The 24,158-nt window shown below is 38.9% G+C and overlaps 1 protein-coding gene across 1 annotated transcript; it reads right to left on the bottom strand.

Moving 5' to 3' along the window:
* Positions 1-83: 83 nt before the first annotated feature.
* Positions 84-2,708, bottom strand: LOC115686880 (type IV inositol polyphosphate 5-phosphatase 9-like). Its single transcript, XM_030612298.1, has 7 exons — positions 2,521-2,708; positions 2,318-2,425; positions 1,773-2,031; positions 1,156-1,340; positions 738-846; positions 479-633; positions 84-330 (listed from the first exon to the last, which is right to left on the bottom strand). The coding sequence occupies exons 1-7, from the start codon at positions 2,706-2,708 to the stop codon at positions 84-86; spliced, it is 1,251 nt and encodes a 416-aa protein (XP_030468158.1).
* Positions 2,709-24,158: the final 21,450 nt, after the last annotated feature.

Raw genomic sequence — 24,158 nt, 5'->3', positions numbered from 1 at the left:
AAAATTCCGATTTTAATAGAAATGGAAAGGTCGACTTGGACTTGACTTGGGCAATTCACTATGCAGAACGTCAGCACATGAAATTAATCAACACTGAGAAATTTAAAAGCTCGACGCGCCACTGAATACGAAATCTCATCTGCCGACACGTTCTTGATCTGCTCAAAGCTTTGGGAGGTGAAGAAGCTTCGAAGGCCTTCAAGCTTTAGCAAAACACCGACTTGTGTGGTGAAGATCGCCTTCACCGGCCGATGGTCGGACAACTTCGACTCGCCTCTCGTGTACAAATGTTGCTTCAGTCCTTCCCCACGCCATATTATCCTATCACACCTATATACATTATCGACAACGACTTGATTTAGATTAATAAAAAAGCATGGAAGAATATACCGATCGCATTACAAATGACCCAATGTAGAAGGGTGTCTAAGCAAAAACATTCATAAGTAAAATGAGTCGATATGAATGTATGGTGTACCATGCAGGAGCTCGTCTTCTTCCTCCTTTACTATTCTCATGGCCAGTTCCGTAATAGACGTCCGAATTAGGGCAATATTTGTAGGTAGGAACGAAATCAATTCTCCCCTCCTGCCAACCTTGTAGTACTCGACCATTCCCCAGCTCTGCCTTTAACTTCAATTCCCATCATATATAAGTTTTGAATCAGGTTTTGGGTTATTATGGGATAGAAGAGTCTTCATAAAAACTGGAATTTAAATTGGTGATGAAGAAGCTACCTGATCGTGTTCTAGCAGCTTATTCCATTCGCTTCGCTCGACGAGAGACCGCGTCGTTGCTTCCGGGAGGGAAATCTGGTAATTCAAATCTCCGAGCAGAATTACCCTACTGCGATGAACCCGGTTAGGTTAGAGGATGCATCGCGTAAACTCTAATGCATGGGTCGAAGATAAGGGTTAGTGTCGCATGGGCATTTGATCTTTTGCTCCTATAGATTTTACAACTCACCAGCTTACTTAAACAACCACAGGTTGCGAAATTAATTTTAGATTATGGTTAACTGTTTTGTTTACGAATTGTATGCGTGGTTCCTAGCGAAAAAGACAGATAGATTTGTGCAGCTGATGCAAAACCTTGGAGTATTATATATTAATGAGATTAACTAGGATTAATTCTAATGAATAATGAGGTACTTACTCGTGATCAAGAATCTTTCTAGACGAATGCAGTGAAGGGCCTCCCGGGAAGCTTGTCCTTGACAATATTTCGGCCGCGTTGGAGTTTCTTAATATATGATCTGCTTGTCGATTGCCAGAAGCAAGATGAGTGCACACGAAGCAGAAGCTCGTTCCGTGTAATTCGAATCGAACCGTTACCGAACCCTGCAAAACCATGTTTTTCAAAACAGAGAGCACGGAGAGATCAATCAGAAAAGATTGCCATTTATTTCATGTTACTGCTAGATTTGATCGGCTTTTTCATTATTAAATAACTTTGTATGTGGGTGATGTTCATGACTTATAACTCACTAATCATGTTCATAGATGGAGGAAAACATAGCCCTTGAAAATATTCTTGAAATAATTGCGCATATGGGGCCAGATAATACTTCATTCTTTCTTTTCTATAAGCTTGAGGAACATGTTTAATATTTATTTATGGCCTTAGTTTCCTTGAAGGCCACAATTTGGGAGTGCTGAATCACCATATATATTTTTATAAAAACGGATAACAAGATGATATAAAATAATATTTCTTGAAAGGAAAAAAGTCCATGATGAATAACATGTGGAGGCAAATTGAGGAGAGGCCACCTTATTGCCAAGGTAGCCCATAACGCCACAGCCTACGCATGAAGCACTTGGATGGCTTATGCACGCGAGCAACTCACTAGGAACCCAAATCGTGACCAATATTCCGACCATCTGCTTGCTCATGATGCAATGAAACTTGTCTTGCTTGTGTCCCGTTCGGTTCAAGGATTTCCCGATCACCGCGTTCCATTTTGCTTGGATCGTCGGGTTCTCCGAACCCAGAACAGTGGAAAATTTCAGAGGGACTGCTTCTTGAAACCTGGATAGATCAAACGAAGACATCACGCCCATCTATATTCCAAAATGTTTTGAGCTCTCAGTGTGGTTTGTCTCAATGAAGAACGGCCATGTATGGCGAGAACAAGATTATTTGCGAGGTTGACTCAGTCTATCGGTGATGAGGAGCCGAAATATAATGCAAAGTCATTCCGTTAAAGAACACAGCGTTCGTTTCGTTTCTTTTGGGGAGTCCAGCTTAGTTTGGATAATATTTGTAACTATGATTGATGCGGTATATGAGCTTACGCCGGAGACTGGAAACTTACCCTAGAACATAAATATTGCATGGATTGTCGCGTATGTCGAGCCAATCTTCGATCGACAAGTCATCTCCTGGTGCAAAACCACCAACATTCCAAGTGCTAACGAAGATCCTGGAAGAGATCAAGATGATGCAGAAATAAGCAATAAGCAAAGCTTTATCAATACGTGTAGTTATGATATCGAATAGAAGTGAAGTGGCTCTTACTTGTAATTATGCGTTTCCTTCCGATGATCTAAGAGGCTCTTGGTGTCATAATAAGACGATAACTGCTCTAAACCTGGAACTTCCGGCGCCAATGCTGTCTCCATGTCGGCGCGCGACAAGTCGGCGACAAAGTTGTTGCTGCCGAATCTCTTTCCAAGGATCTTGCTGACTACCGATTTAGGCCACATGGTAGTTAAAAGAAATTAAACCCAGTGAAAGGTGGTCCTTGGGGTGGTCCACTAATAAGCCATGCGTTTCGAAGACCAACTAGCAAAAGCTTTGGTTGCCACAACGACACACAGTGAATGGTGTTGGTCAGTGCTGGAGAAGATTTTATGGAGAGGAGGTCTCAGCAGGTTGGCAAAAGAGGACTTGAAGGGTGACGTAGATGATGATGCACTGGCTAATTTGCTTGTGGCCATTCTCATTGTGTGTGTGTGTGTGTGTGTGAGAGAGAGAGAGAGAGAGAGAGAGAGAGAGTCTCAGTGCATGCTGGAAGAGTGGACTAGCTGCTGGTGCTGGATCTGCTCTTGTTAGTTGGTGGAGTTTGGTTTTTGAGGGATATCTTTTGTTTGTGAGATGAAACTGGTGGGAATTGTTTAAGGTTTAAAAGAGCAAGTGGATGGGATTGGGACAAGAGATGCACAAACATATTCTAAAGGACAAGGTGCTATATAGCCACAAGATACCTCCCACTCCTTTTCTTTTGGCTTTGCAGGCATGGCCATATGAAACAAGTTGCTGCAGTTGACAATGGCATAGGACGAATTTGTATTTCTAATATTGAAGATTTAAAGAGGAGCTTTGACATGAATCTGGCTTGAATAGAATAACTGGAAAAATACAAATTTGCAATTGTATGGTTTCTATCTCTCCCCTTCATTTTTTAGGGCCGCTGCTCATTATCTGATGTGAGTGCTGATCTGGTGAGTTCCATGAGTCCCCATGACAAAGACACAGTAGTGAGGACATATTGCTCCTTGTTTCAAACTCTTGTTTTTGTCTCTCACAATTTGTCAATCTAGTATAACAAGCATTAATGTCTAAACGTGCTAGCAGTATGATGCAACACAGCTGAAGGATGAAGATCCGCCATCACTTGTTATGTTCCCATATGCTGTCTTGCTCTTTAGATTGCGACTCGGGTCGACTTCATTTATCCTCTCAACACTTCCCATCAAATTCCCCATCATCAACCCCCTCTCTCTCCTGCCAATTCGCCGCGTCTCCAGATTGGCACCACCACATGTTATCAACTACATTCCTTCATTCTCTCGACCTCCATCGTGAGCTCCATTGCCGACGACAAGCTCAACGGAGGCACTAGCTTCTCCACTGCAAGAGCTCAGGGATCAACATAGTGATGGCTGAATTGGAGGTCGTTGTTGTCAATATACGGCGGCCTGAGGTGCGAAGCCGATGGCGGTGGGGCCCGGTGTGGTGGTGCATAAGGGAGAGAGAGGGGCAGAGGCTGAGAGGCAGATAGAGGGGTTGGGTCTCGTGGGGTATTTCTAGCATGGAAGCACATGATAAAATGGCTAAGATCATGTGCCTGGAACGGAAGTCCAGGCCAGGACGGGATGCGGAACATTAATCTCGCCCCACCCCGCTTCATTGCCATCCTAACTTGTTCTACCTCATCGTCGATTCTCTCCACCGCGTCTTAGATTTCCTTCTCTGTGTCAAGAAATCAAGACAATGTTCTCTAATATTCATGGGAAGGAGAATTTCCAACGGGACACTCTCGATCCGATGACACCTAAAAGAAGAAGTTGATTGCATCAATTGACTGTTCATCATACCTGGTAAATTCATCAATGGTGTCTGTGGTTGCACAGGCCACAGATTGTATCTGTGAATCTAATGGAAGCACAGATGATGATATGTGTCTTCCTGATCCAAATGAAGAGCCATTGAGAAAGTGCCTTATTTTCATCGAGGGCCTTGTCCCCTGTCGAGATCGGGCCATGTACATGCGTTGCACGGTTACTGTGCAGACTCAAAGAGACCTTGGGTTGATCTGTTATTGGGCTTTCTTCTCTGTTCTTCGTAGGCCATATCCAATTGTCTGACAAAGCGTGAACAAGCTGGTTCATGGTGCAGCAATATTGGCAATATGAGGGTCACATTCTTTAACAGGACTAAAAATTCAACGAAGAGATTCCCAAATTCGACGCGACACGAAGATGATGGACTCTAAATTGACCCGATCTAACTAGTTCACGATCTTAAATTTAATCGAAACATGTTTAACACAGTTGAATTCGAATTATTGTGATAAGGACAAGAAAGTCGATGAAAAATCAGGGGCAATAAGATGACATCACAGGCCTATTTGGCAACACCTTGGGTTTCACAGCCATTAATGTTGACCAGAAAGGTCATGGTCCGCCATACATACAAATCACCGCGACAAGGGCGAACAAGGGCCGCTTTTTAACATTTTCCTCGTTAATTAGCATCACTGAAAATATAGAACTTTACGTTTTTCAAGACAAGTGAAAATCAATAAATTACAGAACTTCCACATTTGTTAGGACTTCATATTTGGGAAAAAGTACTTGCTTTTTACGTCTTTAAAGAATATTTACTATTTACACGACGTTCTCGATATCACTTATAGTCTTGGACCACCTGTTCGTAGATGCTACACCAGTCATATATGATTTGCCGCGCAATCAAGACGTGACAACTCTAATTGTCGGTATCGGTCGCATTTGAAACTCTTTTTCAGCATCCGACGAATCCTCACCTACCGTAACAATCCCCTCATCTCACACACACACACACGGACACACCAGTTAATTATCAAAGATACGCAGTTGAAAGAATGCATATGCTTGATGATTCGAACTCAAGTCTTGAGGGAGGATGAGGACGAATACACTTACTATTCGAGTAACCCCATGGCCGTGGGGCTAACTCTACTTGTTATGTTGGTGGGTGTAGGAGCATCTAACTGTTGGCTCAACTGGCGTTGGTCGTCCATGTACATAGAGAGTAGGGTTTGTTCTTTAGCTGCATTGAACGTGCAGTCAGCAAATGCGTCACACTGACTTAAGGCAACTCTACGATCACCATGAGGGAGGGAGAGAGAGAGAGAGTTGCTTCTGTACAATTTTACATGGGGTCTACTGGCAATAAATGGTGGATGTTATCCTGCACTTTCATGAATGGAGTTCATTTGACCTTAATTAGACCTCATCGTGATCATGGATGACTCTGCGAGCATATAAAGAATCGTGCATATTGGGTCAGACCTTGATGCTGTTGAGCCCGTTTTGTCTTGGTATTCAGCTCATCTCGGTAATTTTTCGTTTCATCGATCGGAAGGGGACGGTTTCGAACTTGGATTTATTTTGAGTTCGATTTAGGACGATTTTTATGATTTCGCATGTGCGCGGACCTCATCTATCTGAGTTGTAATCTATTCTATGTTGGTCGATTTTTTTCCTATGATTTTCGAGTTCTATGTCGAGTTAATTAGAGGTGAACTGCAATAACATATTATTTTTATCAGAAAACATAGGTAAAAAGAATGCGCAAAACACGCTCTTAACATGGAAATTCTATCGCAATGGTTAACTACGAGATAGGTAAAAACGAAATGCGCAAAGCACGCTCTTGATATGGAAATTCTAACACGATGGCTAAGTATGAGAGAGAGAAAGGAGGGGTGGGGGGGAAGGGTTCAGTGTCGAGAAATGATCAGTTTTAAGGTGGGTACTGGGTAGGTTCTAGTTTTAGAATCTGAAAGTCACCCTATTACACATGTATATGTTTACAATTCTTTAGGCCTTGTTTTTGTTTAATTTTATAATCTATACAATATACATGTGTCAAACATGTATATGTTTACAATTCTCTGCCGAACATATTTTATTACAACAAATATTTTTTGTTTATAAGGAAGAGTGAAAAAAACTTACTAAGAATTATGGGTAAATCGGTTCATAATCAATTTGGCTCCAGGTTCTACCGTTGCCGGTTTCGGGTTCCTAGGTAGATATGACCGATTCAAAGTATAAAACTAAGAACTAAACCGATCGATTCTCAATTTTTGGAATCGAGAACCGGACTAATCCCCTTATAAACTAGCTCGGTTGCTCATCCCTATCATCGCCCCTTGACCCACGCCAAGGAGTCGCCCATTCGCAAGGAGGGTCAAGTGACCCTCATTAATGGTTGAGCATAAAGGAAGTTGCCGGACTCCACCTATACCTGGCGAGGGTCAGAGGACCCTCATTTTGGTGATCGGGCAGCCATTGCTCCCACCCAACCACCTAATCTCTCTCTCTCTCTTCCCTCTAGTGTTTTCTCCTTTTTTATTTCATATTTTGTCCTTGATGTTTGCTTATGTGATACTTAACAAGAGCAACATCAAAATCACGAGAAAATTTCGGGTAGATTAGTCTTGCTATGTAAACAGTAAGACACTCCACTCATTGATCGCCACATGCTTGAGTGGGATCCACGTTTCAGATTTTATCTTCATCTCTCTCCTCCTCCTCCTCCTCTCTCCCTCTCGCCGGCTCTGCCTCCTATCCGCTTCTTCTTTTTCTTTGAGCAGGCAACGTCTTCTTCCGCATCGATTGCGACTTCGCCACTAACTCCACCGACGCCTTCAACACCACATGGCTATCCGATTGCTTCTCCATTGGCAGCTCATCTTCCATCGTCACTTCACTCATTGATTTTTCTTCTGCCAATCCAGATCCAGCAAGGGCGACCCTTGCCTATGGCCAGCGAGGGTCGCAACGCCCCGCCGACCCTCGCTTGTGGCTGGTCGCCGGCCATGCTAAGTATATGCCGCAGGTTAAGGGAAAGAAAAGAAAAAAGAGACATGTGGCGAGCGCTGAATAGAGCGTCATACTGCTTACGTGGCAAGACATGCTTACCTAATAGTTTCTCACAGCATCACTGTCCATGATGTGCCACATCACAAAAATCCACATCATCAATTTAGTGTTGTTTTGACCAAACAAAAAATTTTAGTTTAGTTTATAACAGTGATTAACGGAAGGACTTGATTGAATTATGCGAAAAAACGAAACTCAGGGAGACAAACAACCATACTTAACCCTTATCACAACTTGATATCGCAGTTCAAATGTTTTCCAAGAAATAGTAAACGAGTCAAAGGGTCAGCTGGTCGCTGAAACACAATCTACTATAAAACAGAAGATGTTCCTGCCTCTAAAGTCTGAAGTTCGTTCCATAGAACCAAAATTAAAATGCAGTGGCCACTGTGAAAGTTCACTAATCCTTTCCCTGCTGACGTGGGAATGCTGTTCGTCCTAGGGCTGGACATGAGGACTCGGAGGACGATGACAAATTCTTCCTTCCTTCCTGGGCCGTCCATGTTTTTCCTTATGCTTTTCCCCTTTTGCCAGCTGGATTCATATTTGCCTTCGATCCTTGCTGTCAATGCGCAGTTCATCAAGTAACAGTCGGTCCCACCTCCAAAAGCGACAAATATTTTTCTCGATAAGTCGAAAGCTTCCAAAATGAATTTAACTTTCGGGAGCGTGCGTGTGATTGGTTCGACGACGAGACAGGGGAGACAGGTGGGTTATGGCCTCCTTTTGGCCGCATGTGCTCGCCGCCAGCTCCGGATGCGGCGACGGCGGCGCTGATGCTCGCGGCAGCGGCGGAATGGCCGACGTGCCGCCGGCGTCTCTCCACCACCTGAGTAAATCTATCTGTGCTATCAAAACGAGCCATTCATAAGTGATCGTCTGTGGGCGCACAAATCAACAAGTCGATATGTATCCAATAAAATTTATCAAATTATTCGTAGAGTGATTCTATGAAACGATTTTATTTTGCTAATTGGCAATTTACATAAGTCAACTTTATGTCAGTACTTTTGAAATGATTTACGTTTCTACCGTAAGTTCATTAAAATCTAATACTATGGTACTTAACTTTTGGGTTAATATCACGAAAAACTCAAAACTGATACACTTGTGACAAAGTTACCCAAAACTAATTTGTTGATCACGAAAAACCCCAAATTGGTACACTCGTGATAAATTTATCCCAAACTAATTTTTTAACTATAAAAAACCCCAAACTGGTACACCCGTAACAAAATTACCCTAAACTAATTTTTTGACCAAAAAAAAACCCCAAACTGGTACACCTGTGACAAATTTACCCTCCGTTAATTTTCGTCAAATTTTACCGTTAAATTTGCTGAAGTGGATGACACAAGGTGACGTGATATGGTGATGTGGCAAGTCCGCGTGAAAATCCATAGGGTAAATACAACGAAAAACCCCAAACTAGTCCGTTAATGTAGTGTAAATTTGTCACATATGTGCTAGTTTAGGATTTTTTGTGATGAAAAAATTAATTTGGGGTACATTTGTCACAGATGTATCAGTTTGGGATTTTTCGTGATCAAAAAATTAGTTTGGGATAAATTTATCATAGGTATACCAATGTGAGGTTTTTCATTGTCAAAAAATTAGTTTGGGGTAAATTTATCACGAATGTACCAGTTTAAGGTTTTTTATGATTAAAAAATTAGTTTAAGATAAATTTGTTATAAATGTACCAGTTTGGGATTTTTCGTAGTATTAACCCTACCTTTTTAATGTTCGGTCATAGTGAGTTCTAATATCTACATGACCGTGACGTATTTATTTAATTGAAAAACGTAAGCAGCTAAGGGGAAAATGTATGGAATCACATAATCATCCAAAGAACAAGATTGCTAGCTTGGACATAAGTAAATTCGAACTATCAAGAAGAAAATCGAACCACTATCCATGCCATTGCCGTTGAAACTAATTGAATCTCGAGTGGTTTATGTCGGCCGATGAAGTTGATGAAGTCATTGATACGTTTGAGGTCGGAAAATTACCTGATCAGTCATAAATATATTGTACGAATGCCGATTTAATCATAAACTTTCTCATTTTATCAATTTAGTCATAAACTTTCGTTTGAAATTCTAATTAGTTAATTTTTGCTGATTGATGTAATGTTCCAGTCAGAACAAAAGAGTTTTCCTAATTGCTAGGCCCGAAATAAGCCTAATTGTGTCAAACCGTGTTGTGCCTGGGCTAGCATAGCTAGTCAACCATGATGCTAATCATGACAGCACATGATAGGCCGATGTCAATGGAAGCGCTTGCCAATCCAGGGACCAATAACTCTTGATATTCCGCCAATGCGAATTTCACAAAATAATGACGCTAATAAATGCTAAAACTCAATGTAATCAATACTTAATAGGGAAAATGAAATAAATGCGGTCCCTTAACTTTGGCTCAAAGTGTAATGTGGTCCTTGAACTTTTGATATATGTTCTATTTAGTCCCTCGACTATACGAAAATATTTAATGCTGTTCCTGAACTTGAATTAATGGAGGGGCAACATTGAATATATTTATATAGTTCATGGACTAAATTGAACATGCATAAAAAATTTGAGAACCATATTGAACAAATTAAAAGTCCATGGATGACATTGTATATTGAGGTAAAGTTCAAGGATCATATTACACATGAAGTCAAAGTTCATGAACCATTTATGTCATTATCCTTACTTAATAAAATTAGTGAAAGAAAATAAGGCAAAAAAGCAAGTGAGGAATACAGTCGTGACATCTTGATATTCTGCCCCCGGTTTCTTGCACATGCGTTGGGACCTTTGATTTGAGGTCTTTCAAGGTGGTTAGCCTCGGACCAACCTTGGGATGAAGGATGTTTCGAGGACATCATCAAATCGACCTCGACCTCGACCTTAATTCGAGGTCACGAGGGCTCAACGCCCGCCTTCATTACTATGCACAAAGGAAAAGTAGAGAGACAAAGAACCGAATGGCAACAATGATGTAGCTATTAGTGTGGGGAGTTATGGCTTTGGCAAAGGCATAGGGTCGAGAGATGTGGCCTACGCCAAAACGCACGCACGCACGCACACAAAGGTAGCGAATTATAACCATTCTGTTCCAGAATGAGTTCCTGAAACAGAAATAGATTTTTCTATTTCTGGTTCCAAGATGAGTTGTTGAGAAAAGAAACCCGTTTGATAACAACAAAAAATTTCTATTTCCTGAAACAAAAACCCGTTTGATAAACAACACAAAATTCTATTTCCAGGAACAAAAATCCATTTTTTTAGAAATGGAATAAAAATAATTAGAAAATCCAAAAAATTCCTAAAAATCTAAAAAAAATTCAAAAAATCCAAAAAAAAATTGAAAAATTCTAGAAAAATTCATCACAATTTCCAAAAAATAAAAAAATTCAGATTTCGGGAAAATAGGAAATTTGTTGAATTTTTTCAAAAAAAATCAAAAAATAAAAAATTTCAAAACTTCACAAAATAGTTCAGAATACATGTGGCCACCCACTTTGAGTGAAATTTAAATTTTTTAAGATGCCCAAAAAAATTCAAAAACTCAAAAATTTCAAAACTTCACAGAATAGCTTAGAATACCTGTGGCCACCCACTTTGAGTGAAATTTTAATTTTTTGAGGTGAAAAAAAAGCAAAAAATCAAAAATTTCAAAACTTCACAGAATGACTTAGAATATCTGTGGCCACCCACTTTAAGTGAAATTTAAATTTTTTTAGGTGCCGAAAAAAAATAAAAACATAAAAAAATCAAAAATTTTAAAACTTCATAGAATGACTTAGAATGCCTCTAGCGACCCACTTTGAGTGAAATTTAATTTTTTTTAGGTGCCCAAATGGTATTTTTGATTTTTTAATTTTTTTTCGGCCCCTAAAGAAAATTAAATTTCACTCAAAGTGGATGGCCACATGTATTCTAAGCCATTCTATGAAGTTTTGAAATTTTTGATTTTTTGCTTTTTTTTCTTTTTTTCAGTACCTAAAAAAAATTTCATTCAAAGTTGGTGGCCACAGGTATTCTAAGCCATTCTGTGAAGTTTTGAAATTTTTGCTTTTCTGCTTATTTTTCTTTTTTTTGGCACCTAAAAAAAATTTCATTCAAAGTTGGTGGCTACAGGTATTCTAAGCCATTCTGTGAAGTTTTAAAATTTTTTATTTTTTTTATTTTTTTCGGCACCTAAAAAAATTAAAATTTCGCTCAAAGTGGATGGCCACAGGTATTTTAAGTCATTTTGTGAAGTTTTGAAATTTTTTATTTTTTGCTTTTTTTAATTTTTTTCGGCATCTAAAAAAATTAAATTTCGCTCAAATTGGGTGGCTACAGGTATTCTAAGACATTCTGTGAAGTTTTTAAATTTTAGATTTTTTATTATTTTTTATTATTTTTGGCATCTAAAAAAAATTAAATTTCGCTCAAAGTGGGTGGCCATAGGTATTCTAAGCCATTTTGTGAAATTTTTAAATTTTTTATTTTTTTATTTTTTTCGGCACCTAAAAAAATTTAAATTTCGCTCAAAGTGGGTAGCTACAGATTCTAAACCATTCTGTGAAGTTTTGAAATTTTTGATTTTTTGCTTTTTTTTCCCACCTCAAAGATCGTGACTTCCAGATGAATATGTGTTTTGAAGAAAGAGTTCTCTCAGAAATGATTCTCATTTTTTGTCTAGAAATAGAAAACCTACTTTTTTTTTGTTCTGATTTCTGGTTCAAAATCGGTTCTGGAACAAAAGGTTGTTCCAGAAATAGAAAAATGGAATTGCGTTACCAAACGGGTTTCTGATCCAAAGCTATTTCTGGGAACAGAAAACCAGTTCTGGACAGAACCAGAATGGTTATCATGCGTTACCAAAGTGGCTAGTTTTTACCTTGAGGTTCATTTGCCACGTGGCGCTAAATTAAAGATTCCCTAGGTAGCGACAATAGATGGGGATAGGATCGTCACCCTAACAAATTATTTTAAAATCATTCAAGAAAATAATGTTTTTTTTTCAAATTTAATCATATATCATCAAAGTTAGGATCAATTGTAACATCCGGCGGTCCTTCAAATTTCTCATCCTAAATTCGATTTTCGTTTAATTAACTCATAAATGGTGCATTAATCGGTTGATTTAGGAAAAAAAGGAATTTAAAGTATACATCTATGCTTAAAAGATAGGTTGAAAATAAAGAAAATATTCATTAATTAGAATTTAAAACTAATAAAATAAAGAGGGAAAAAGAAGGGAAAAACTAAGCTATATAAAATCACACGTTTGTTTTGAAATGAAAAAGGGAAAGAGATAAACTTTTGAAAAATGACAATCGACTTAAAAATTAAATAACAGAGGCTTCAGAATTGGAGTAGTACCTCAAACTAGCACTTGGAAGTTTGTGCCACAATCATTAGGATGCTAATGCCTCTTCTACCATTCTAATCAATGTTTATATAACATACGAGTTCATAAACTGGATAGTTAATCGATGCTTGACATGTGAATTTTGTCATATAAGTTCGAGAGCTTCTCTCTTGATACATCCGTAGTGTTTTTCCAGATATATATATTTTTTAACTTACCAATTTATTCTTAAATGCTACATTGGATTACTATCTGGAGAACTTCCACTGGGTCAATCACAACTTGCACTTCTGAATTGACTGAACAAAGATATGTGTGGACCTCATCATTAAAATATGGTACTTTTTTCCCCTTGGTATATCACGGAGGACCTTCCAATTTTTTGCCCTCTTTTTTCCCCCAGCTTTCAATCGTACGTGGGAAGGAACGGATCGTGCTTCAATCATTTGTCCGTTACCATAGTACCAAATCCTACTGCTGCCAGATTCCTACTGTCGAGAGAAAAGGAAGGACGAGGCCAATTATGATAAGAGCGTGTCGCGTGAGGAACAACTTCATGAGGCATGAAAGGATTTTTTCCAGGTACATGACGGAGGCAGTTGAGCTTTTTAATCGGAAGTTGGATGAATGTGTGCAATCAATTGACAATGAAAATGTCAGTTTGTTTGGTAAGATGTCCTGCTTTTATCGTTAAGGTAAATGAGATTGCTGATGTTGCCTTGAAATGGAATCCACGTATCTACCATAAACAAGCGATGCCATGCTTATTATGTCCGTCTCACACAAGTGCAATAAAGAAAATGATTACGGGTGCTTTCAAAGTGCATATGTATATAGATGTATGACAAGAGGAACCTTTTGTAAGGATGTACGGCAATAACCCGATACCTTATCAAGGAACAGATCCGAGAAAGAGTTTAAGTCCGAATCTATTAGAATACCGAGGTTAACTTAATTTGATTTTACTCAAAAACTTTAGTCCTAAAAGTTATGACCGACCAATCAGTTAGCGGAATCCACGTGGGTTCATGTAATTTACACGCCCAAATTCAGTGGACTCACATAAATTATGTTTATTCTAATATCGATTTTAATAATTATGTGTTGTTACCTCGTTTTGTGTCCATCAAAGATGTTTGTGCACTTTGATGGTTTGTCCATGGCTTTTTTTCCGGACTATCTTTTCAATGAAAAGGAGAGATTGTGTGTGAGAAGTATAAGAGAGAAATGTTGAGATTCGGGTTAAGTTGTGGCAAAATAGTCCTACATCGGGGAATTGTTTTGATGTAGAATAGTAAGTACTTTCAGTTGGTTCATAACTCATTGAATTAACATTTTGAGTGAGGATGGTCCAATCGGATATGTTGACAAGTTCAAATTTGACCTCTTCCTTGTGTTCTTTCAAAGTGAAGAAATCGGGTTTTTGCTGCGAGTCTTAATAGGAAAGGGAAAACTTTTTTTTAATATGAAAGTAAACAAGTGAAAAGTGTTGAGTTATGTTAGAAAGTAAACATGTGAGTTGTGCTAGAAAGTCTTACATCGAAAAATTAGTGTTGTGTGAAGTAGTTAATACATTTTAGTTGACTTATAATTCATTGACTTAAAATTTTAAATGAATGTTGGTCTAACTGGATTTGTTAACGGGTTCAAATATGGGCTCCCTTTTGACAATCTCCGCATGTGAAGGTAGAGGTTTTTGCTGCGCCCTTCCAACAATAAGAACATAAAATGGCTAGATAGATTCGGAGTGCCGATCACATAGCTACCGCAATGTTTGCTAAATACACAAATTTACATACTAAAACTATACTCTAACTCTACATTATCATCGAAAAATAAACTTAATAGCTTGGTAAAATAAACTTAATAGACAAGCCTACACGTTGTGAGAGAGGTTGGATCTCTGGCCTTGGAGAAAATATTCATTAGTTTGTGAGCACCACATCAACAGTTGACGTGGCGTGTTCTTATTTGCTCTTAACCAATTACAAATTGACACATATACGTTGACGTGGAAATAAAGAATTATATTAAAAATTTCCCAATCCAACTAGGTTTCTCCCTTCCTCCTCTTCCATCTCCAGCCATGACTACAACTTCCTCGCTTCCTTCCGCCATAGCCACCGGCGGAGTCACCGACGCCGCAACTATTCGGCTTGGCTGTCTCCTCCACCCGGTGCCTCACTTCCAGATTTGGTGGCAAGGGACTTAATTGGGTCGGAAGAGAATCCACGGCTGAAAATGTGCAGATTTGTTCTGTCATGAGATGCGACCAAAATAGAAAATAATTGTTCACGAGCGACAACGGCTTCTTCACACACTACGAGTCGGCACTCAACGTAACCAATTCCATCTGTGCCAGATGAAGGCTTGGCCACGAGCGATGACAGCCCGTTCACACAAAACGACGGAGGGGGAGATGCAGTGGTCGGTGAACTTCCAAATCTGGAACCGTCATCGCTCCCAGCCAGGGCTCCTTATCTAGAGTCTTGGCCACAAGCCATAATGGGATGTTCGCGACAATTGACGGGGTGGACGCGGAGGTTGGCCTCTTAGATATGTGGACTAGAAGCTGTCCATGGCCAACCACTGCTCTAGTTCTCCTTATCTGTGGATGAGTGCTCGCGGCCAACGCTTAGCCGCTAGGACAACGAAGAGGGTGGATGCGAAGGTCGGCTTGGATGCGACAATCGACCGTCGCTTAACCACCAGATCTGGTTTGCTGCTCAACAGCTTTGACCTTGAGTTTTGGCTCGTCCATGGCTGTCGGCGACGAGCTCAACAACTTTGTCACTGATCATGGTGGCCACAGTGGCGTGGTTGCTCAAGGATGGTGGTAGTAGTGGCTTGGGCGATGGAGATAACCAAGTCCAGGCAGAGCAGAGGGTGTAGACGGAGGAGGAAGAGAGAAATATTAGTTTTTTTTTTTAATTTTCAAGTCAATATCCATTTGTCAAGATATAATTGGATATTAGTAAATAAGCACACGCCACGTCAGCCGTTGACATGGCGCTTGCAAACCACTGAATTTTCTCCTAGCCTTGGACCTGCCTCCATACCTCGCTTTATATATTAAAGCAGCTTATGATATTCTTCCCATCGGCATTGATCTAAGTCCCATGTAATGTATCTTAATTTGGAAATTTTAAAAAAGAGGGATCAATTTGGTAAAGGGTAATGATGTGAATTAACGTTTAAATCTATAGACAATTTTCAAATGATGAGAACTTATTCGACAGTCAAGAATCGCATCAGTGTAATTAATGTTGTCATCCGGGAAAATTATTGTTGTCCCAGCATCAATAAGAAAGCTACCCCTCCATCACAAAAAAGGCAATGAATCAATGGACAGGTTTTTTACAAGTCAGAACCCAAGACAATGCCTTTTGAATTTCACAGTGGCGGGTTAGGTAAATCACTATATTCCATAGTCAATTAATTGGAGGAGGGACCATTATCTATCTCCATCGAACGGAGATTTCTAGCACGAACTCGATACATGCCCATCGAATGCGTCGGATACACATCACCGAGTTCATACCACAGATGTCTCGTTATCAATCCTACTTTTTCGCCAGCTTATCAATGCTTAGTGTTGAAAAGTTCTTGTGATCACACTGTCATTTCCCAAAGCGATTGTGCATCTCCACCTACTATTAGAGAAAGAGACTGTTGACATTTTGGGGTTTGGATTTGATGGGCCAATTAATTTGATGGATCACTGTTTGATTTTCTATTGGAACAACCGCAATGCAGTGCTGTATGGGGACCATTCCAAGGATTTTCTCTGGTGAAAAATCATTGGTGTGGTTCAATTTCATATCCATGCGGGTCCATGGCATAGATTATACTACAGGTCCAGCTACAGTTCCCTTGTCTTTGTCTCGCTCTGCGTTTGTTGCTATATATTTTTCAATATACAATCATGGGTTGTAACCCAACAACATCAATCTCTCTCTCTCTCTCTCTCTCTCTCTCTCTCTCTCTCTCTCTCTCTCTACAATGATTATTGCAATTATACCGATTGCGTGATTATTTGGTAGGAATATTTATATGATTAGGATACTGATAATGTAACGTTCACCTAATCTACCAAACCGACACTATACAGAATAAATTTATGGAAATGGAGGATCGAGATAAGATGGTATTAATGTGGGATGCATCCAAAAAAAAATGTCAACAAAAGGATATACGTAGAGCCAAAATGTGGTTGCATGGCTTTCTAGGGTTGCCTTAGTCTAAGGATATATCCTATGGTGGACCACAAAATTAGGGTTTTTGCTACGTACCCAACACATATTCCTCACGTTAGTAAGCATATTATTGAATTAAAATCGCAAAACATCTAGGTGCGGTTGAGTCATTGACTCTTGGCTCTTGATGAGTCGTTTGTCCGTGAGCAGGAGTTCGACCATTTAGTGTCTTTCTCACGAATGTTTATGCAATGCAGACAGCGATATACTATATGAGGAAACGACTCATGAGATGAAAGATTACTAGATAAAGAAGGGTATCATCGGCCTACCTTTGGAGTTGTAATGATATCTTTACCAATGATGGATACCGGACTCGTTAAAAGATTATCTTTTCTAGATGGTGAGCCGAACAGAAGCCTTGTTGCAAACAGAGGTGGGGGCATGGTTGAATTCGCATGAGAAATAAATGCAAGAAAAGCGATCGGTTTGCACAAATTTTAAGAGAGCATTGTTGACCCAGTTTATATCCTTTGAAAAGCTCATTTCTGTCGGGCGAAACGCTTGAGAGAGTATATATGCACAAGTGTAGTGATTGAGGTGAGATAACGAAGTCTCACATCGAGCATTGAGCATTTATGTACTAGTTAAACTCTCTATAACCTCCATTAAGGTGCATGTGTGAAGGAATTAGACGAAAGAGGTCTCACATCAAGGATGTGTTGTAACGTAACACATTAGTTGATATGTAACTTATTGATTTAAGTTTTTAAGTGAATGTGAGTCCAACTGAATTTATTGGCTAGGTAGGACTTGACCTCCGTCTTGGTGATCCCCTAGGTAAAAGTATCGAGTTTTTGACGTGTTTTCAACAAGTGATATTTAAGCCGATGGTGTAATAATGCTGGGCACAATATACGTGGAGGTTGGAGTTGAAATAATGTTGGAGCAAAGGGATACTAAGATCAAGGGGCAGTGGGTCTAACATAGAAGACTAACACATGAGGGAAAGATTTGTAAAGTGCACGGTGTGAGACGAAAGAAGTCTTACTTCAGGAATGTGGCATATAATGTAGAGTAGTTAATATATCCCGCTTGGCCTATAACCCATTGAACATATTTACGAGTTTGGACTTGAAATCCCTCTGAGTGATCTCTCCAAGCGAATATAACGTATTTATGCGACATATTCCCAACAACCATAATTTCGTGGTTTAAGATTGGTTCTTGTGAAACTAGCGTATTGGGCTTTGTAAGCACTTGACATATTTTATAACGCCTGGGTGGCTTCTGTCAATAAAAGCCACCAACACTTTTGTCTTTCTCTCTTCTCCTCGGTAATAATAATAATAATTAATAGCAACAACAATAATAATAATAGAAAGCATTGGGAGACTATTGCTGAATAGCATGTCACGCAGATCAAGAGTACAAATTTCACCATAATTTTAATTTCTGTCAATTAAATAGATGGAAATGGAGTGAGATGAAAAGACATTGAAATATGGCCAATGGACTTTATAAAGGCGGTCTCTATCTTTTGAAAAAAATCAATATTACGTGCAGGGATCTTGATTAATAACACTAGCTATAGCTAGCAAGGACATATCGACATTACTATGAAGTTTCTTGTTGGCTGTTAGATGCTACGGAATGAAAATAATAATACCTTTGGCCCCTTAATTAAAAAAACCTAAGCAAGCCACAAGCCTACTTCGAACCGACTGACTCGCCCATGTCTTTTATCCTTTTATTTTCCATTTATTATGCCTAGGAAGATAAAATCGAGTCGATAAAAGATCCATAAGAGACAATAATGTATCTATCTTTAAGTGCTAGAGAGAGAAAGAGAGGGTACTCTATAGATTAAGGCATTGGGAAATGCTAACTATAGTGGAGGTGATCCATAGATTGATGTACCAAGTGATGTCAAGACTATGATGGAGAGTACCTAGGGGATGCTCACCATGGAGTCTCATGTTACCGTTAACTCCAAAGATCATTGCCTTGAGAGGTGGAGAGTAAAATCCTTTCGGGCTCTCTCCTGCATACCTTGTTTTACGTATCGACGGTCGGATCCCTCAAGCCCCCATGTTCCCCTACATGTTTATCTTCCCTAGGAGGAGAGAATACTCCTCTATGTTTTACATCCTGAGGATTCAGATGAAGTTTTTTAAAGACATGCTTAGATCCTATCTATCTTATGTGCTAGAGAGAGGAAGAGAGGGTACTACATAGATTAAGGCATTGAGAAATGCTAACTATAGTAGAGGTGATCCATAGATTAATGTACCAAGTGATGTCAAGACCATAACGGAGTTTTTAACGAGTATGTTATATTCAATATCCAACAAAATTCTACCGTATCTCTTAGAATGTGGTAGTTAATGCACTATCAAATTCTCCCATTTTCTTTATCAGAAAAAGTTTCCACTTAGTTAATATCCCTACACTCCAGTCATGCAATCTATTGGGGAAGAAGCTATATTGAAAATTCAGTAAACATATCTCTTATTATGAAATTCCAACATGAGACCCCAATGTTGCAAGGACAATATCCCAAATCTTATTAGGAGCTTGTGTCTTGTCAATTTAAAAGGTTCTTATGTGTGTAACTTACCATAATAAAAAACCGTCATATCAAATCTATAACGATCCACCGGATCACGAAATTAAAGGAGTCTTACTTTCATACAGTACTATTGCCTTCATGTTACATATTTCTTCACAAAAGTTATTTTTGATGGTGCTTTGCTGACGGTTATAACATTTTACAAATTCCAGCAATTCCTTGATCTAATTTTCAAAATAAAGTATCACTATGGGTTTCTTAGATCTTTGATTGTGACATTGATGTGATTAATACATTAGGGATAGGATCTTATATAATTAATTTTGGTCTTTAGAATCAAATTAGATACGAACGATGTTTTGCATATATATCAATAATCGCCACAAAACTACCAAATGATAATGATGGATGTACATTAGATCATTACAAAAAGAATAATAGTACCGTGAGCTACCACATAATTGAAAAGCTCCTCGTTTTCATGTGACAAGACAAATGAACTTGATGATTATCCAAATGCAACAAACAAAAGCTCAGGAGAAAACCAATTTAATGCCAGGAAATTAAACCGATTCCTGCATCCACGATATAGTCGGCCTTTGCGGACTTCGACTGGTCCATTGAAAATGAAAAAATAAAAAGAAAATCATGTAAAATATAGTCACACATGTAGTTTCTGAACGAGAAACACACAGAATCGAACATCATTTTCTTGTCTCACCTGCATGCAAGAATCACATTTGAAAATAGAAACTTAGACAGCTTCCAAACTGACAGATAAGAAAGCGTCTCTCTCTCTCTCGTTATTTTTTTTTTAATTATTTTAGTGCTTTGATCTTTCTTTCTTTTTTTCTTTTGCAGATGAGTGCTGCAAAATCTTTCCTTAGTACCAGCAGTCCACCCAACTCAATCCCTTTAATGATGTGCCTGCCCTGTGGGGCCTTGCATTTGGCGCATTAGATTACATAAATCTTATCTTGTCCGGCTTTATTAAATATATGCTGTCCTAGATAATGCTGAGAATAATCTTTAGCTCGTGTACCCTCGAGGTTCATGAATGAGAATTTCCTTATATACATAAATATAAATATAGTGTCTTTTCGTACACGTACATGTTTGTGTGTGTATAGTTTACTTGTCGTGTCTTCTTCGTACCAGCCAGTTTGATCGACTTTCAGCTGTTAATTATTACCATTTCGAAAGAAGAGCATAACTTTTCTTTCTTCCGCCCCTTTCCCCCCCTGCTGGGACTTTGCCCATCATCGGGGTATCTTCCTATTTTGTCCATCGTGCACGTGTCACTAGCATGTTTTGAGAGATAAACTACGAGAGATGTTTACTAAAATGATGCTAAATTACATCACCAAAGGGTAGTATCGAACATATATATCGAGTCTTGGTGCACAACAACTTATTAAGGAAATGAGTGATTTATTTAAATACAAGAATGGCGTAGTTTCATAGAAAAACATTCTACATTATGACATCATCCTTATACGTAGGATAGTTGACGGTGACTAAACTGCCATGTCAGATAAATCGGGCAGGACTTGGGCGAGAGGATTGTTGCATTTTTTATTAGAGGTTTAAGACTATATTGATTTAATTAAAAAATGGGACTTGATTGGTTTCCATATAATAGATTTAGGATTAATTGTGCATTTATTTCTTTTGGGAAGCTAGAGACAAAAGAAGGAATGAATTTTGAAGTAATATTTTAAAATTCCTCTTTCCCCATCTTACGGAAGTTTTTTAGTAAATGTGAGTGCGACGAGATATATTAAGAGCTCAAAATTAAGCTCTATCTTGATGATTTCCTCAGATTGAGATATTGAACTTGTGTGGCTCACTCTAATAAATGTTACAGATGTTGGGAGTATGTAACAGAAGTCCGATATCTTCAATAGGGGAGATCGCTAAGAGGGAGCGCAAGTTCGAACTCGTCAATATATCCAGTTGGAACTACTTTCACTTAAAAGGTATAGGGCAATGAGTTATGGGCCAAATGAAATTATTAACTACTCCACACTAAACCAATTATCCGATGTGAGACTTTTTCTATACAACTTGTACATGCATCTCAATAATCTCCCTTCTCACATGTGTGCTCAGTGTTAGGTCTACTCCATTTTAATTCAGGAATATTTCTACACCAATATTTCTCAACTTGAATCTTCAATGCTCACCTTCATCCTCGATCTCTTTTTCCAAACTAAATTACAAAGGTTGCCATCGGGACCGCGTTGCTACTTCACAACGCCCACTTCACTCTAAGTCTCTTCCACTAGACCAAACCATGAAAGCTGCCTGGAAATCGTGTTGGTTTAATTTATTCCTTGAGATATTCACTAAGCATCATAAGCATTGGAAGTTGCCACCAATCAACAATCAGATCTGATCATTTGTTGGGAATGCATAGCAGAAACCTAATACCTTCAATGGGGGAGATTGCCAAGAGGAGCTCAGGTTCGAATTTGTCAAAATATATAATTGGACCCATTTTCATTCAAAAATTTAAATTAATGAATTATAAGCTAACTTAGATATATTAACTACTCTACACCATAAACAATTTTTCAATGTGAGACTTTTTCTAACATAATTCACATATGTATCTCAACAGTCAAAGCCAATGATCAATTGTGTTCCCAATGTCTGTTGATGTCATTATGAATATCTTGATAAAGAAATCTTCTCGAATCGACATAATTTCCCGATGAGAATTTGCCATCATGACTGATTTTGGCAAGGGGACCCCGAGTGAAAGACATGGCATCTTGGTGTATTAATGCATCACAACTTAAGGATACTTATTGAGATTCTACTATGCAACATGTTCAAGATCCAGTTGAGGCATTGGATTAAAGGAGCGAAAGCCTAACACAGGAGACTCATATGTTGGGGTGGGGGAGGCGTTGTTAAGGTCAACGTGTAAGTGGTGGCAGGTGAAATTCCGTATTAAAGAATTGATACGTGCAACACAACTAATACGTATCAATGTTAAATAATTCATTAATTTAAACTTTTGAGTGAAAATTAATTCAACTAGATATATTAACAAAATGTGTTAAGACTTTTGCTATCTTTCAAATGACCTTCCTAAACTAAGGTATCCAGTTTGTATTACGCTTCCTAATAAGTCTCCTTTAGAAAAATGATCAAGGCAATAATCCATGAGTTGAAACTCTACCTTAGACGTACGAAATACTTTACTAATTCATAGATTATTTAATATATGCGTAGATGCCAAGGTGGATAGCTGAAACATGAGATTGCTTGTACTCGGTATTACGAGAAATCGAGAATGCATTGTGTGCTTAAGTACAACCAAATCTTCTATAATTACCAAGTCAATCCCTCTCATGTTAAGTTTAAATAAATCAAGATTAGAGCTTCATATGAAGATCTTTAAGTAGCAATTAGGGTCGGTCGCAACCCAATCATCGATAGTGATGCTAAATATGGGCCGACAAGTCCAAACCAAAGGTCATGAGTTTGAACTCTCTCACTGAAGTGATGTGTGTATCATGCCTCGATGCACGAGTTTAAGAATGCTAGCTGTCATCTCGATACGGCTATGGCAACAAGACTCGTTCAATCTCGAATAATGGCGACCTCTCCATAGCCCTAAACTCGAATATTCCAAAACAATTACAAAGTCACCCTATGATAATTTCCGAGGATTTAACGCGCCGGCAGTTCCTCCCACCTTTTCTTTGTTGAAAAACGCAAGAAAAGTCAGTAACCTTTTCTTTAAACTCTCCGAGTCAAGCCACTGATTTTAGTCAAATTATTTTTGGTCTATATCGATCCATTCACATGTGAAATTCATGAACAGAGTATAACTTTTTCCTCACATTATGCATCGGACATATAATTCGGGAAATAATTAGGTGGGTGACGTATAATTCCGAGTCACATGTTCGAACTCACCAAACTCACCTTTCCACGATAGAGACAATGCAATTCGATGATTCCACTTTTTTTTTTTTTATAAATTAATGAATTATCGATCAAAAAACAAATTAAGTAATTATAAAGAATAATTTTTTTTTCTTGGTCGAGAATTATAAATAAATAAATGAAAATGTAAATAAAAAAACATTTTTTTTGCTGGATTGTAAATAAAAAACATTAGCAAGAGAGAAAAAAGAAAGGGAGGGAAAATAATAAAAAATGGAAAAATTTCACCGTCCTATCCTATGCATGCCTTCGTACGTCAACATCAACAGCTACTCGAGTCAATACACGAGCCTCACGCGCCGCCGAGATCGCGGGGTCGGACGCGCGCCCGCGGTTGGTCCGTGGGTGCGACGCCCTGAAGCTGCGGGTGGGGGAAATATTTTTTTCCCAACCCCATTTTCAGACCCACATTTTCCGAGAAAATTTTTTAGATAATAATGGAGCTCGAGCGATTTCCCACTGTCTGCTCAAGGTTCAGACCAGATCATCGTCCGATCGTCGTCTCCGAGCAAGCAAGAGAGAGAGAGAGAAGAAGAAGAAGAAGGAGGAAGAACCCTACCAATGGCTAATCTGCGCAGCTCCTTTACCGGCGCATTCTAGCCTAACCTCCAAGCCCTGAAAAGGGACTCACTCGCTCTCCCCCCCTTTCTCTCTCCTGTCGGTTGGGGTTGGATGCTTCTTAGCTTCTTGCATTCC

The sequence above is a fragment of the Syzygium oleosum genome, unplaced genomic scaffold (genome assembly GCF_021117445.2).
Source record: "Syzygium oleosum isolate NSW1041296 unplaced genomic scaffold, Sole_v2.1 Sole_v2.02, whole genome shotgun sequence".
Taxonomy (NCBI): domain Eukaryota; kingdom Viridiplantae; phylum Streptophyta; class Magnoliopsida; order Myrtales; family Myrtaceae; genus Syzygium; species Syzygium oleosum.
Note: the sequence above shows the minus strand (reverse complement) of the source record. Positions and strands in the feature narration are given on the sequence as shown.

Bases quoted from the DNA above. Each gene is read 5' to 3' on its own strand.
- LOC115686880 (XM_030612298.1), bottom strand. From the start codon at position 2,708: ATGTGGCCTAAATCGGTAGTCAGCAAGATCCTTGGAAAGAGATTCGGC. The intron at 2,426-2,520 runs GTAAGAGCCACT...GATCTCTTCCAG, and splicing joins AAGGAAACGCATAATTACAA to GATCTTCGTTAGCACTTGGA. The intron at 1,341-1,772 runs GTGGCCTCTCCT...ATGGTTTTGCAG, and splicing joins TGGGCTACCTTGGCAATAAG to GGTTCGGTAACGGTTCGATT.